The sequence below is a fragment of the Serpula lacrymans genome (genome assembly GCF_000218685.1).
Source record: "Serpula lacrymans var. lacrymans S7.9 unplaced genomic scaffold SERLAscaffold_13, whole genome shotgun sequence".
Lineage (NCBI taxonomy): Eukaryota > Fungi > Basidiomycota > Agaricomycetes > Boletales > Serpulaceae > Serpula > Serpula lacrymans.
Window position 1 is genome coordinate 927,888 of NW_006763302.1, and position 14,405 is coordinate 942,292.

General features: G+C 49.1%; 8 protein-coding genes across 8 annotated transcripts; 3 read left to right on the forward strand and 5 right to left on the reverse strand.

Annotated features, from left to right (window-relative positions):
- Positions 1-692: 692 nt before the first annotated feature.
- Positions 693-1,841, reverse strand: SERLADRAFT_477188 (uncharacterized protein; the record flags this gene model as incomplete). The annotated part of the gene is made up of 3 exons (XM_007322637.1): positions 693-921; positions 982-1,696; positions 1,749-1,841. The coding sequence occupies 2 exons, from the start codon at positions 1,649-1,651 to the stop codon at positions 866-868; spliced, it is 726 nt and encodes a 241-aa protein (XP_007322699.1).
- Positions 1,842-2,216: 375 nt separating this feature from the next.
- SERLADRAFT_417868 (uncharacterized protein) lies at positions 2,217-3,192 on the reverse strand (the record flags this gene model as incomplete). Its single annotated transcript, XM_007322638.1, has 1 exon — positions 2,217-3,192. One exon carries the CDS (start codon positions 2,935-2,937, stop codon positions 2,248-2,250), a length of 690 nt encoding a protein of 229 aa, XP_007322700.1.
- Positions 3,193-3,810: 618 nt separating this feature from the next.
- On the reverse strand, positions 3,811-4,353 carry SERLADRAFT_442071 (uncharacterized protein; the record flags this gene model as incomplete). The annotated part of the gene is made up of 1 exon (XM_007322639.1): positions 3,811-4,353. One exon carries the CDS (start codon positions 4,351-4,353, stop codon positions 3,811-3,813), a length of 543 nt encoding a protein of 180 aa, XP_007322701.1.
- Positions 4,354-4,722: 369 nt separating this feature from the next.
- On the forward strand, positions 4,723-5,227 carry SERLADRAFT_399893 (uncharacterized protein; the record flags this gene model as incomplete). The annotated part of the gene is made up of 2 exons (XM_007322640.1): positions 4,723-4,811; positions 4,870-5,227. A coding segment is annotated over one exon (172 nt), but the record flags the coding sequence as incomplete, so codon positions are not given.
- A 202-nt stretch (positions 5,228-5,429) lies between these two features.
- Positions 5,430-5,922, forward strand: SERLADRAFT_477191 (uncharacterized protein; the record flags this gene model as incomplete). Its single annotated transcript, XM_007322641.1, has 1 exon — positions 5,430-5,922. One exon carries the CDS (start codon positions 5,517-5,519, stop codon positions 5,697-5,699), a length of 183 nt encoding a protein of 60 aa, XP_007322703.1.
- Positions 5,923-6,959: 1,037 nt separating this feature from the next.
- On the forward strand, positions 6,960-8,986 carry SERLADRAFT_477192 (uncharacterized protein; the record flags this gene model as incomplete). Its single annotated transcript, XM_007322642.1, has 6 exons — positions 6,960-7,134; positions 7,197-7,242; positions 7,292-7,343; positions 7,400-7,961; positions 8,024-8,874; positions 8,921-8,986. 3 exons carry the CDS (start codon positions 7,312-7,314, stop codon positions 8,432-8,434), a joined length of 1,005 nt encoding a protein of 334 aa, XP_007322704.1.
- Positions 8,987-10,532: 1,546 nt separating this feature from the next.
- Positions 10,533-11,001, reverse strand: SERLADRAFT_477194 (uncharacterized protein; the record flags this gene model as incomplete). The annotated part of the gene is made up of 1 exon (XM_007322643.1): positions 10,533-11,001. A coding segment is annotated over one exon (432 nt), but the record flags the coding sequence as incomplete, so codon positions are not given.
- A 353-nt stretch (positions 11,002-11,354) lies between these two features.
- Positions 11,355-14,096, reverse strand: SERLADRAFT_477196 (uncharacterized protein; the record flags this gene model as incomplete). Its single annotated transcript, XM_007322644.1, has 8 exons — positions 11,355-11,713; positions 11,828-11,944; positions 12,067-12,282; positions 12,353-12,422; positions 12,493-12,628; positions 12,694-13,012; positions 13,072-13,770; positions 13,825-14,096. The coding sequence occupies 6 exons, from the start codon at positions 12,832-12,834 to the stop codon at positions 11,497-11,499; spliced, it is 897 nt and encodes a 298-aa protein (XP_007322706.1).
- Positions 14,097-14,405: the final 309 nt, after the last annotated feature.

The window sequence follows — 14,405 nt, forward strand, 5'->3', positions numbered from 1 at the left end:
CCCAGCTCATCACTGGCTTCGATCCTTGATCGTTTTACATGTTCAAAGGTGTCTGTCCTGCTGAAGACAGAAATGTGAGTGCAAGATCACCGAACACGCAAGACTGTACCTTCAGGCACATCCCGTAATTACATCACATGAGGGATTGCGTGAGTTTCTTCAAAGAGGCGACGACGATGATTGCATATACGTCTAACACGATAGACAGTGGGTCCGATGGATTAAACGGGCCCAAGACAGTCATTGAGCCGTTTTTCGTGACCATCAAGTCATCGGGCTACAGCCATCGACAGCAAAAGCCTATTTGCTGAATCCACCACAATGCTAGTTCGATGATTAGCCAAACAACCTTGTGATAGTCCTAGGTGAAGTGTGTAGGATGAATGTCGATCTGAGGAATGATTATGTCGCTGCAATTGACTGTCGGCTGGAAGGTGGGAAACAAGACAAGACCGCTGCTTTCAAGGTTCCAGTATCTCCGAGTCAATGGCAGTCCTTTCAGAGCTCCGCGCTGTTTACAGCTTTCTTTACAAACATATCAGTAATCTTATCTTTGTGATAATTCGAGTGCTATCAATGGGCATTGGGGTAATGTCACGGTGGCGTCAGTGCATTGAATTGTTGACCCATTGATGATCGTTTTGGCCATCAGGTTCTAGTGAATTCCCGGTAGCATATCGGACCCATGAATCATGTGTGCAGTGCTAGGTATCATCATCACGGTGATCTGTTGGTCATATGGCACCGGTATGTATACCATCAATTTCAACTAGCTATGTCAGTCAAGTTGTCCATGTTTTCGTCTTTCTAGAAAATCAAACAGAAACGAAGTGTTCAATTCCTGTGTATGTCGTGTGCCCTAATTTCATTGCATTAGGTATGAAGCACCATTATATGTGTTCGTGTTCGGGTCTGATGTATCTGCGAGGGTAGTCCGGTCAGACTGTGCTTTGCCTTATCCAAAGCAATGTCACTGCTTACCCTTCTGCTGCAATTTAGACACCTTTCGCAGTAATAGAAACTGATGTCCTTCACTTTCAGAACCATCTGATACGGGATCCTTCGCGTGCTCTTCCCGCAGAATCTCAAAACCCGCATCTTTAACCCACTTCCGATACTCCTCAATGCTCGCTTGCGACCACCACATTTTCACGTCTTTCCCTAGCCAACCAACGGCTTCGCCAGTCCACGGTGTGATTCCCACAACCATAGCACAGTATCCCCCTTCCTCCACCCAATCGCTCATCCGGTGAATCAGAGCACTTTGTTCACCGACCGGGATATGGATAAGCACATAGAAGGCGATCACCGCGGAGAACTTCTCTGTTATAGGTATGACCTCAAGGATGCTTTCTGAGGCTATGTCCGCTTGGATGAATGTTCCTTCTGGAACAAGATTTCGTGCGCGATCGACCTGAACTTTGCTGATATCAACACCCGTGACTGAGTACCCTGCAGACGCTAGTTCCCGCGAAGCAGGGACACCGCATCCGCAACCAATATCCAACACCTTCGCGGGCGCTGATGGCAAGATATCGAGAACCTGCGATGTCCACAACTTCTGGTTATGCCCATCGTTTTCTGATCTATCTCCTCGGTACGAGAGAGATAAGGCATCATAACCTTGCCTTACTATGTCCTTTGGATCCATACACGTAAAAAAATACACAGCCTTAGCCAAATGTCCAAAAGGAAGCTGATGTCATCAGAAATTCATTGACCAGGAGATGGAGTATGTCAAAGCTTGCCTTTAATACTTCGAAACGCTAGGGTGGTGTGGATTCTCCAGCGGAAGTGGGGATACCAAGTCGGAGGAAACGAATTGCGTCAGGCACAAACCCGAATCTAATTAAAAAGCCTCGGAGCTCGAGTCATACTGTGCTCGTGACAGCTAACGCTCAAGTTATAGTGCTCGTGACAACTAACAGCCATTCGGAAAAGGTCCCAAATAGCTGGCGAACGTATGTCTAAGTGGCCTAAAAAGGCAAGTGTCGTGAATTGTTTCACATGGTCATTCTTAACTGAATGTCCTCGAGAATAATACAGCCCAAAATCTCATTGAGTGTCATGGTGCAGTGCACACCTTATCCTTTGATATCAAGAGTTCACAGGGAAGCGTGAGGCAACCGTTAATGGTTCCCAGCTCGGAACCTTAGAATCTACTCCTGAAATCTGATACTGCTGTTACACAAACCTTTTTCGGTATTATCACGATGAACAGATATGTTACTGCTTGAGGAACGCTCTTTACAGGTTAGCCATAGGCTCGACTCTATGCTTTTTAAGCAACAGAAACTGGTGCTCTGCCACTTCAGAATCATTGGGCATGAGATCTTTCGCCTGCTCATCCCGTACAATCTCAAAACTTGCGTCCTTTGACCACTTCCTATAATCATCAACGCTCGCCTGTGACCACCACATCTTCACATCTTCAGAAGCCCCCAGCCAACCACCCACTTCACCGGTCCACGGTCTGATACCAACAACCATCGCACAGTATCCTCCTTCCTGGATCCACTCTCCAATCCGTCTTATCAAAGCGGGCTGTTCCTCGATAGGAATGTGTATGAGCACATAGAGCGCGATCACCGCGGCGAATTGCGCAGATGGCGGTAGAATATCAGCGAGACTTTCTGATGAAATATCGCTCTGGATGAATGTCCCTTGAGGGACAAGCTTCTTCGCACGTTCTATCTGTACTTTGCTGATATCCACTCCTGTAACAGTGTATCCCGCGAGAGCCAGATCGCGTGATGCAGGGACCCCGCATCCACATCCGAGATCAAGGACTTGCGCCGGCGGCGGAGGCAAGATGTCGAGGAGTTGCGATACCCACATTTTCTGGTTCGACCCTTCACCCTCATAGTTGTCACGGCAGTATAAATGCGAAATAGCGTCGTAGCCTTTGCGAACGATTTCTTTGGGGTCAACGGTCATACTAGACGTTCAATCAATGGCCATCGTCAGTGTCAGTGCAACTATGAACGAACGAACGAACTCGCCCCATTTTTATGTCAATGACGGGTGTAAATGACGGTTTAATTATTTTTTTTTTAGAAGAAAGTTGGACTGTAGGAGGGAAATATATTGGGAAAGATGAAGTTGACCCAACGTTCAGTCCAACTAAATATTCGGTGGTCCCAGTCCTATTCGGTTTACCTGCCAACTCATGTTGCTACATGTCACCAACCTACCGCGTACGCTACTTGATTCACGATCAGTTCACCACAGGCAAACGGCAACGCAGAGTATAGTCTACATTTTCAGCCAATGTGGAGGCTCGCCTACCCTATTTAGCATAGTCTGACTTCGTTTATTTGTCGTTCGTCCTGCTGCCAGTGTATGGAAATAAAAAAAATAGCCTAATGAACGCTGACTAGTCAGTTTCTGCAACGCAAGCGAGCTCGTGCTTAGGACATACTGACATCATGTTCAAGGTCTCCCGAATATATGCTCCCCAAGTGGCAAGTACTATTCCCTGAGAACGAGGCAGAGGAGGAAAAATACGCCCCAAATTGGCAAGTATGATGAATCGTAAAATTTCAAACAACGCTCGCTGAGGACCCGCCGCACCTCAAGCACCACCTTGGTCGACTCGTACAACAAGTTTCTCATAATACACGTTTTCCCACTCTGACGCCAACAAGCGCTCACGGTAGTCAGGCTGTAAAAAGACCGTCGAGCCAATACGACAAAATATTCACGTTTGCGTTTCAGGGTACTACGCGTTATGCGATAGCATGTATACCACACGTGTCTCAATCCCTCGTACACCACCCGTTTCAAAAAAACTAACCCACTCCTTGTTCCTTATTCTTGAGCTCCGCCACAACCCTTTTGCGTACACGTCTTGATGTTAGTGGCATTGTAAGCCACATTCGCCACCATCGTCGTATGTCGGCCGACAAAGTGATTACCCGCTGGGAGGTGGCTGGCGTGGCTAGGATCGAGGGGGGCCTTGCAACATGGAAGGTAGCCGCGAACATGAATAGGACCTTGAACTTGTCCTGGTCCGCCGCCGGCATTGCCACTCTCGGCAGTTCCTGTCGTATAGAGTTGCACTTCATCATGCGGGATGACACATGCTCTGCCGCTGTTATGACGCTCCACATAAACTCGGTGGCACCGTACACAGTGTCTCGTCGTATTATCTTCAGCTGCAGCACGCACAACCGGGGTCACGATCCCAAGTGTTTCAAGAGCCGAGAGAAGGTTCTCGAGATGAACGGGAGACATCAATCGGCCAGATAGGGCACTGATGAAGCGAGAGTGCAGTTCCTGTGGTGTCGTGTTGTTGAGAAAGTATGTGAGAATCGCCAGTGATTCGGTGCGAGCAGCGGGGGAGAACGACATAGCCTGATGGCACCCCCTTTGTGGAATGGGTCTACTGATAATTCTCTCCATGATGGTTTGGGCGATCGTTTGATGGTTCCAAGGGGGGGTTGGGATCAGGGAATTACTGTTGTTGGACAGTACCAAAATTAAGTACACACTTATACACTTTCAGGTGACGATGAGCCACTTGTCTGTGGCCTCAAACGCGATTATGGTGGATGGAAACCGCTGCTGTGGCCACTGTGGCATGGCACACAGGCCAAGTACAAAGAGAGGGGCCCGGGAAATGGGTGGCGTAGATGGTTTCGTGAATGTAATGCCATCACGACACGAACTCAATGGAAGCTCGGACGAATCAGTATAATTTGCAATGAAGAATGATGATGATGGTGACCAAATGCACCTTTGGGTATCAAACGTCGTTGCATTATGTGATGATTATGTGACGTTATATACATTCCACGACCGAATGACGACTGATCATGATTAAAGAATGAACGACATATCGACAAGGGAACCACTGGATAGACCTACCGGAATGACGATAAAACATATATTCAGGCACATGTGGTATCAGATGGCCATATAGTGTTCAAAACACAAAACACCAAAGAAGCCTTCTGCAACAGGTGATACACCAATAATCGAAACGATTGGCACTGATATCGAGATAATATGAATGTGCACAGTGTTACTGAACGTGAATCTCACCGGCTACCAATGCCTTTCCGCGCCAGGGAGACCGTGATACGAGATACTGATAACATAAGTGGACTGTTTGACGCTGTACGGAAAAAGATTTTTCATCGCACTAGGACGTCAACCATACGAGTGGGCGCGTCCTTGTTTGTTACTTCATCAAAGCGTGATGGATCCGCAGCTCTCCCTGTGAAAGGATCAATCACACCCATGTCCTCCACCTCAGTAACATTGGGTCGAAAAGTACACGCTTCGTCCTAAATAAAGCAGATAGTTATGTACACGGTCACTCTCAGCAACGGCTAGATTGTGGTGGCGGGTTGCGTAACAATGTTTATCATAGTGCACGCCCGGATTGCAAATGCAGACGTTGGATAGAAACAAAAAATCTCGGGCATAAGACGATTGCGCAACTCTCCTTGAGGCGATGACTGAAAGTTAGATGTGAGTCAGAGCACCCCACAGAAAGATACTGCCGGAACATGCCTGTCAGCGCCCTAGGAAGGATGTATGGAAAGAGGGTAGATAAAAACAGTGATGATGCCCGCTACTTCTACGGAGTCAGTAGAGAAAGGCGTTTGAACCACACACATCTGTTTATGGAAGACAGGACGAGGAATGATAGACATGAGGGTACGTCTGCGATTACTATTTTTTTCCCATGACAGAGAAGCGCCTGATCACGAGAGGTCAGATGAAAGGATCATTTTAGAAGCTTTATCACGGGTTGCCTGAGAGTGATGATCACGAACCCTCGATGATGATTCCGAGGAGTCCGCCCAGTGTTGTCGAATCAAGCTGCGAGTGTTCTAGGTGGGAAAGGGACAGAGCTGGGCAGCGTTTCTAGCTCGGAGGCGGCCAGACACCACGGTTTGGGCTAGCGTGGAAAAACGGGAAGACCGGAGAAGAACCAGAGAATGGAGGACCGTGTATGAAATACTGGATATGGCTTGAGCAAGAACGACGACGTCAGGCTGGTGCCATCATTCGGCGAGACTTGGAAGTGTAGTTTGACACTGACAGGGCATCGCATCACGAGAATTCCGAGCAGGGAAGGGAAGTAGTGAGGAGACCGTAGAGGCAAAGACCACGTCTCGGTGTTATTGTCGGCAGCGAGAATGAAGGCCAGGACAGGGCGCGAAAGTTGGAGAGATGGCAAACCTATGAAAAATCTCGATGGTGAGATTCGGAATCAGATTGATGGGCAGGGTCGCCGTGATAAGGTAAACACGATCAAGGTTGATGATATCCTGTGAAGTCATCTATAGATTGGGCGAAAAGGAGGACACTGCAGCAACGTAAATAGCAGCGACAGCTGTGTGCGTGTCCATCAGGATATGATACAGGTGTGATGGAGTCTGGGGCAGGACAGAAAGAAAGGCGAGCATCCGCGAAGACATGGACGAGGCAGCAAGAAAGGACAGACGAGGGTCGCACTGGACGGCGGAGTGATCCGAGGAAAGTCGCGGGGTCTGTCGTAATATCGGCGATTTAAAAGGAGACAGGTGCCACAGCCTATGTGAGAAGACGGGGAGGCGCCGTGGACGGCACGGGGATGTCTGAGACTGAAAGAGCGAAAGCGGATATAAGATGAGAAGATATTAAATTGAATAATGGCCCAAAGCGGGATATATTTTGAGGTAAAATATTAATAAAAGAGGTAGGTGGTTCTTTCTGATAGTTCCCTTGCAGGCCATGGCTTCTTCAAACGCCGAATGTGCTGCAGAATTCTCGTTTCCCCTTCCACAAGGTCCCATGTTCTCCCACCCGGATCATCAAAGTGCTGCACCGCTCTTCGGAGGCGCCCTATGCAGCAATAGCGAGTCTTGGTGAGTGCTCAAATACCTCCATCTCTTCTCCTTTCATTCTGCAAATCCCACCAGGGAATCTCGCCACAGCACCCAACAGCATCGTTCGCCCCCACAGCCCCTCCTTTCCTCTCCATCTGATCATCACCTGTCTGATCCTGCCCAGCTTGCAACCTCGCCGGACGCTCTGATATCGCCCCAGCAGCGAGCACTCCCGCTTTCAGACACAAGATCCCAGGAAACAGCTTTGCCTCTAAATTTACATCTTCGTGATCATCCAGATCAGCGCACTGTTTGTTCTTTTCTCTGCCCCCATGTGATGCCCTTGTCTGATGTCCGATTTAATTATCACAGTTCCAAACAACCTTTCCTCCTGATAAATCAGACCAGCTCTTTGCTAGTTCGTTACCGCGTCTTCCCTCCCTTGTCACCCACTGACTCTTACGCAGATACTTCATCAGCCACCCAAATGCCTCATCGTGTCATGTCCATGCCGTCCACGTACGTACTCCCCATTTATCAAGCGAGGGCCCGCCACCTGACGTCTTTGCCCATAGTGGTCGACGCGAGTACGACTCTCGCTACGATTACCCTTATCGTCGTCCCTCGCCCCCTCCAATCGCAACCCTGACCCACTCACCATCTCTCTCTGTTTCATCTTTGGACCGTTCCTCAGTCTCTTCCCCTGCCCCCCGTAGATCACCTACCGAGCACTCGATTGACTCTCGTACAAGCTATTCTGCTGATCCGTACTACTCTCAACAACCCAGGTCCTATGCCCACGGCCCTGTCTCGACCAGGGACAGCGGCAGAGTGCCATCAAGTTATTCTTACACTTCACGCCCCCACCTTGAGCACAGGTACACAATAAGCGAGTCACAGCCGTATCACGTCTCCTCTGGCTACTCTACAAGTCCTCCCATGACACATAGCTCAGTTGGTGGCGTTCGGGATAATATGCCTGTTGGCTACACCCTCCCGGGACAAAATTACCAGGCTATCGTGCACACAGACGATGCGACAACTAAATTGAGCGACAGAGTTCGCAGGAGGTGTTTCAATTGCTGCACCACTGATACATCAACGTGGAGGCGATCAAACCTCAGTCCCGGCAAGGTGGTAAGTTGAATCTACGCTTTGTATATTTGCGAACCATGTCTGATTTTTTCTATCTCTGTTAGCTGTGTAACAAGTGTGGTCTGTTTGAGCGGACACATGGTCGTTCCAGGCCTGACCAATTTCCTCACCGACGTGGCCCCCTGGCGACCTCACAAGTGAGATCAAGGACACCACCGCAATCCACGCAGCTGCCCCCAATTTCGACGCATGTGACTCCTCTTGCGCCTTACCATTACCACCCGTCGATCGCACCGTTGTCTTCTTCTGGTTCAGATTCGAGGAGACCTCATCATGCTACTACCTTGCCTGAGATTCACACTTGGCACGATACAGCGGCTGCACGATTGTCATATCACGCGTCGCCAACAGAGCGAGTTGTGGACCAAAGTCCCCACTTGCGACAACGATCCCCACCGCGCCTTGGCCACCACGCAGATTTGCGCACTTCGAGTGTGCACGAGGCAGTTGCTTAATGGCGCGGGATCGCGTCTTACTGTGTCCTTGCGAGCCCGGAGCTCCATGGATGAGCCGAAAAGGCGCCAAAAGAAATCGAATATGTTTTCGCACTACAAGCACCGTTGTTGATTCCTAATTGTTTCTAGATCTTGGGTAGGGTATGCTCTGTTTCTGATGTGACTGAAAGTTAGCTATATATTTGAATCTTGCTGGTCACGCATATGTTTTTTTGCTCGATTGTCGAACGAATGCTTTACATGTACTAGTACTACTACTTCTTGCAGCTCGATGTATTTTACAAGCGACATGTGGACGATTAGTGAGAGAAATGATATGGTATATATTTATAAGATGGCAGGATGAATGGGATCCAGAAGGAGGGAAGAAGGGAACGAGAAGAGAAATTGAAATGAGGGAGTGAAAGGAGGAGACGGTTGACCGGATCGATGACAGTGAGGTGAGGAGTGATCCGCTGAGATGGTCGCTGGTTTACAAGGGTTTAGATTATGAGAAGTGCGCTGGTTCGGAAAGGATAAGGGTGTGATTTGATTGGAAGGGGGTACTGTGGCTCTGGAGGGCCCGTGGATCGGGACTCGGACGAGTATGAAAAGGGCTTGGATGGGAGAATCAGGTGAGATGAGAGGGACGGATATGTTGTGGCAGAGGGGAGGGATGTGATGTCGGATGGAGGAGAGCACGGATGTTGATAGGTGTGAACTCTAGAAGTATTATTATGAACGGTCCGGGATGAGCGCAATCACCGACGCAACTGCTGTCACCCTTCCACACGTATCTGTTAAGTATCTGCTAAGTATCTGCTAAAGACGTTTGCTAGTCTGCTAAGTATCTGAAGACGTCTGCTAAGTATCTGCTAAACACGTCTGCTAAACTCCTTGGGCTCTGCTCTAGCCCGGCCGCCGACTCAATCCCCTGCCGTCATGTGACTGTACCATTGAATGCCGCTATCAATTTATCCTCCAATACCACCTCCGATATGTCCTCTCCCAATGACTCATCTCAATTATACTCCATCGGGATCACTTGGACCCTGAATTCCCCTTCATTCCCCTTATCTCGCGTGCTCCTCGTACACACAGAAAAGCCTATCAGTCTCCAGCTTTAACATAATCATCCAGGTGTGCACGGCAACACTCTCCAAGTGCTCAAACTGCCCCTTTCGCTCTTCCTGTCCTCCCCACCATCCCATTCACACATACCGTGCAAATTACACTTTCCTTTTTTCTCTCCCCATTAAGCCTCTGAGCTGTCTTACTAGTACTCAGCCCTATCATATATCACTTCCTGCCACCCAACTCACAGTCCATTCAGTCACAATGTAGACTATTTCTGTATTCCTGTACTAATCATCCGTTCATATGAAATCTCTTTATCCCCGGCAAGATGCGTCGTGGCGCGCTGATGCCTGATCCATGACAGCTTTGTGAACTCTCCCATTGCCAATTTGACCATTCTCAACCGGGACTCCTCTTTGCCGTCCTCAACCCCATCACCCACCCTTTGTGGGTGCATTTTCCTTTTCACCCCAATCAATCCCAGTGTTCGCTGAACCAGCTTTTATTTGATCCGTCTAGAATGTTTATGACTATCAATGCCTTCTGGCCCATCAGACAACTTGGCTTCTCCGGACCCGACGGCGATTGTCATCATCCTGTCTCGTTGACGACAGCACTTTAGAGGATGCCATCGCCATTTCGTTCACCTGCCTTTCCCTCTCCCACAGTAAACAGTCAACAGTCAACATCCTTAGCATGGTGTGAACGCGTGTCTTTTGGCTAGTCGTACTAGGGCCCCGTACATCAGACACGGACTTGGGGGAGGACTCGTGTTTCGAACGTTGAGGCATTCTTCGGGTGCTGCGACTCATTCGGGAAGGGAACGCGTTCGTGAAGGCCCATCCCCCAAGGCCCAAGGCCTAAGACTCTCCCCGTTCACTTCCATACCCTAAAACACCCCCTATCAGTGCTATCACCCTCATCAGTCCCCATCATTTCCATCCCCAGTCTTCACTGGCGATTTTCAAGGCCCAAGAGGAACGACGGGACGGACAGATGGGCAGGTCAAAAAGGCCCTTTTTGTCTATCTTCTATTTTCTCTTTTCTCTTTCTTCTCTTTTGAAACACGCCATCAGGGGGACGAGAACGACAGAATCGCGAACTTTCTTTTTGATCAGCGAGGACTTCGGAAGGAAGGGCAGGGGCAAAAAAAGGGGGGGTTTTTTTGTTTCTCCTTCTCCCTTCCCCTTTCCCCATCCTTCTTCTTCCTTCTTCCTTCTTTGAAACCCTCGATCCTTACTCTCGTATATATACATTTTTAGGCGTGAGTCCCAGGCTTTCCGACCGGATCGAAAGGTGTTATGGGCACGAAGACGTTTCATCGGGCACGTTCCATGGGTCTCCCATCCTGCGCTTTCGTTCGTGGCCCAAACCCAAACCCAAGTATAACACCACACGATCACGAGGCGTACGAGGACCGGGTGGTACGCCCTATCTCTCTCTCTCTCTTTTTCATACCGGCGGGTAAATGCCATCTCCCCCTCGAAATGGAACCCTCTCGTCCATCATGTAGTACACCCGTTTTTTCAATTGAGTTGGGGGGTATTATAGGCATGACTTTTCGTTTGACTAGGATAAGAATCACACACGCACACACACACACACACAAGTGTTTCTGTTTGATATGGACCCGGGAGTGTGGCGTTTTTGGCTGTTTATAACTTATCGTGAAGGGGGTGACACGTGTGTAAGCGTTATTATAGAAATGTATACACAAACCTATCAGCTGACACCACCTGGACCTATGCCTCGTTGCAATGTTCAGAACTTGGGGGACCAAAACGCCCTATGCCGTTTTGCAAGCAACCCACCATGTGTACCCTGATAGAAGAACGCACTCGCCTGGATATAGACGCTCGATGGAAGATCACGATCTATGATGAATAACGATATCCATGCAACATTCAATACAATCATCACACCATATTACATATCCCCAAACCCGTTCCCTTCCGCCCTAAACTTGTGAACAACTTGACAGCCATTTTCATATGACGTGAACGGGTTCAACTTGGGGGCAGGGTGGGTAATCGATAGCCGTTCTGAGCGATCTCATTCGCTGTGTCCTCGTACGACGAGTATGCGTGAGCTTCGGCGTCAAAGCCAAACAGCCATTCCGGTCTAGGCATATCCAGATCCTCTCCTCGATCTCCAGGCTTCACGCGATGCCACTTGTCTCGAACAGCCTCTCCCATGAGCTGGCTCTTACGCACACGCTGATAGCTACAGTAGTTTTTTGTGTTTCCAAAAACAGATATTAGTGGTGAACGGATGGCGATGATGGCTGATGATGGCGAGGGGGAGGCTGAGGCTGGGGGGGGGGAAAGTTTGACGTACCGAAGATTCTCCCAGGCTTTGACTGCTAGAGTGACTTGCCCCTTACCAGCTAGCTGGAGGACAACCGCCAAGGTGACTCCGTCCTCAATGGCCTGCGAAGCTCCTTGAACGCTCGTCCTACGGGCAGTCGCCGAGTTTCATGTCAACGATTGGAATAAAGTTTATGTCATGCTCACGTCCAACGAAAGAAGAAGAAAAAAGTACTAACAAAAAGAAGGAAAAGAAAGAAAAAGACTTACGGCAGGAATGGATGCGCAGCGTCCCCGATAAGAATGACGCGGGCTGACTTACTGATCCACGTTGGGAGCGGATCATGAACGATGAGCTTCCAATCAATACAGGAAGGCGCCTTTGAAAGCATAGCTGCGCAACGTGGATCCCACCCCTTTACCACCTCCAGCACGTCCTCCATCTTACCCGGAAAAGACCAAATATCCTGCAGCTCCGTATCGTCCCTGCCAGTAGGGGGAACAGCGTTAGTCCTGAGAAGAACGCGGTGGAAGCCAGGCAACTCTGAAACGCAACTTGTGGGTAATGACCCAGGAGATCGTTTTCCCGCCATGGCTGGATGAAGTGAGCATGTGGACGTCTTGTCCTATAGAAGATAAGGCGCCACATGGACGCGTCAGAGATGGCTAGGGTCTCGAAGATCCAAATGACCGTACCTATCCATCCATGAAAGACGTCACCGTCCTTACACATGTAACTTGTCATAGGGTCTTTATCGACACCTTGCTCCGCAGCGTCAAACCAAGCTCTGTACACAGCATACCCAGATGGTTTTGGTTTGTCGCTGTAGCCCTGGACGGAGAACAAGCCAGGTATGGTAGGTATGACGAAACGAGCGTCAGGAGAAATGAGCTCACCAAGACGTATTTCCTAGCAGGGCTTCTAATTCCGTCGGCCGCGACGACTAAGTCCGCCTCTATCCTTTCACCACCGCTGAGGATGATGCCAGCCTTTCCTTCGCTGTCGTCTTCCCAGTACTCTGCCACTTCTGTAGACATGCGGATGTCTACCCCTAGCGAAATAGCGTGTTCGAATAGAACCTTGTGAATATCCGCCCGGTGTCCATTGTAACTGTAAGCGCCAAAGAGGGGTTGAATGGTAGGTTGAACTCGGACGAGCTCTCCTAGGTAGTTATGCAGGTTAAGAGCAGTGGGGTGCCCGCAGAGCGGCCATAATCTATAAAAAAGACGACATCAGAACGACAAAGTATAAGCATAGCAAGAAGGGGATAATACTTGTCATGGAGTCCCCATCGGGCCAAGATTCGACCAGCGTTGGGTCCAAGACTGAGGATCTACAAAACAAATTTCAGTGTCAGTGATTTCATTTGCCATACTTTCGCCACATACGTCTCCTATGTGCAAAATGCTCATCATTAAGCGCATGTCGTCATTGCTATCAATGTTGAGGAACGACGTACCCTGAACCTTGAGTTCCTGTACTTTTTCCAGGACCACCACTTGATGACCTTTCCGAGTGCATTCTATGGCGCAGGAAAGACCAGCATACCCAGCGCCGACTATGGCAATTTTGATCCCTGTACTGGCAGGTGGCGCAACGCGGGCAAAGTTTTCATGAGTGCTCTCTGCTCCTATGCTCATCTTGAACTCGTTTAATTGGCAGGTGGGGCGGGTTCAGGCTGAAATATGGACATTGGGGGTATTTCGAGGGTGATTTGTACCCTTGGAATGTGAGCTTCTGCGAAGAGAGGCCGTTATGTCGCGCGATTATTGCATAGAACAGCTATACAACGTCCCTGTTTTTTTTCCTAATAAGAGGTTATGCCTGAGAATATGTCGCCTGAGCCTGGGATCGTGGTGTTCACGGTGGGAGGAGCGAGAGCTGCACACCCCGCGAGGCCCTTCGTGAATGCCAGCGACGGTCGCCAAAAGACTAATTTTTTTTAAATATCTTATCTTCCAGCTTCGTGATACCTAGTCAATACTTCAGTCCTTGCATTGGATCGTGAGGCCAGAAGAGTTGCTTACCTTAGGTCTGCAAATTTAGCTTCAAGGCTTATCCTTGTGCCAAGCCTAGTTCGCTGGATGATACGATAATCGGCACATCCTTGAAATACTTGATCATGTGTGTCCCAAGCTTCCTATCTGTCCATTCGAATTTTTCGCTGTCACTCGGTCGTATGACTCGGGCCACTCGGGAGAAATCCTGAAGGGGAAGAGAGAAGGCATACGGGCTTCACATTTAGCTATATTGCGGGGCTCATAGTTTTGCCCGGGTACAGAACTGTCGAACCCACAACATTCGAACTGCCTGAACCGTTTGGCCCATCCATCTTTAGCTAGCAAACTTTGTCTGCCTGAGAATTTTGTAAGCTCGTGCCATATGACTTGCAGTTTTTGAAATGCAGTTGGCATCTTTATCGAAGCTGATTCTAGAATATGAGTTACCCACTAAATAGGTATCAATGATTGAATTGGAATCAGAGTTGGAGGTACTAGCAACGCGCGGCGCGAGCTAGTCAGAATATTCCAGCGGCCCATCATACGCAAGTAACGACAGGCTCAGCCAACTGTTGCCTTGTCTGTTTGCTATTTTCCCCGCTGATGAC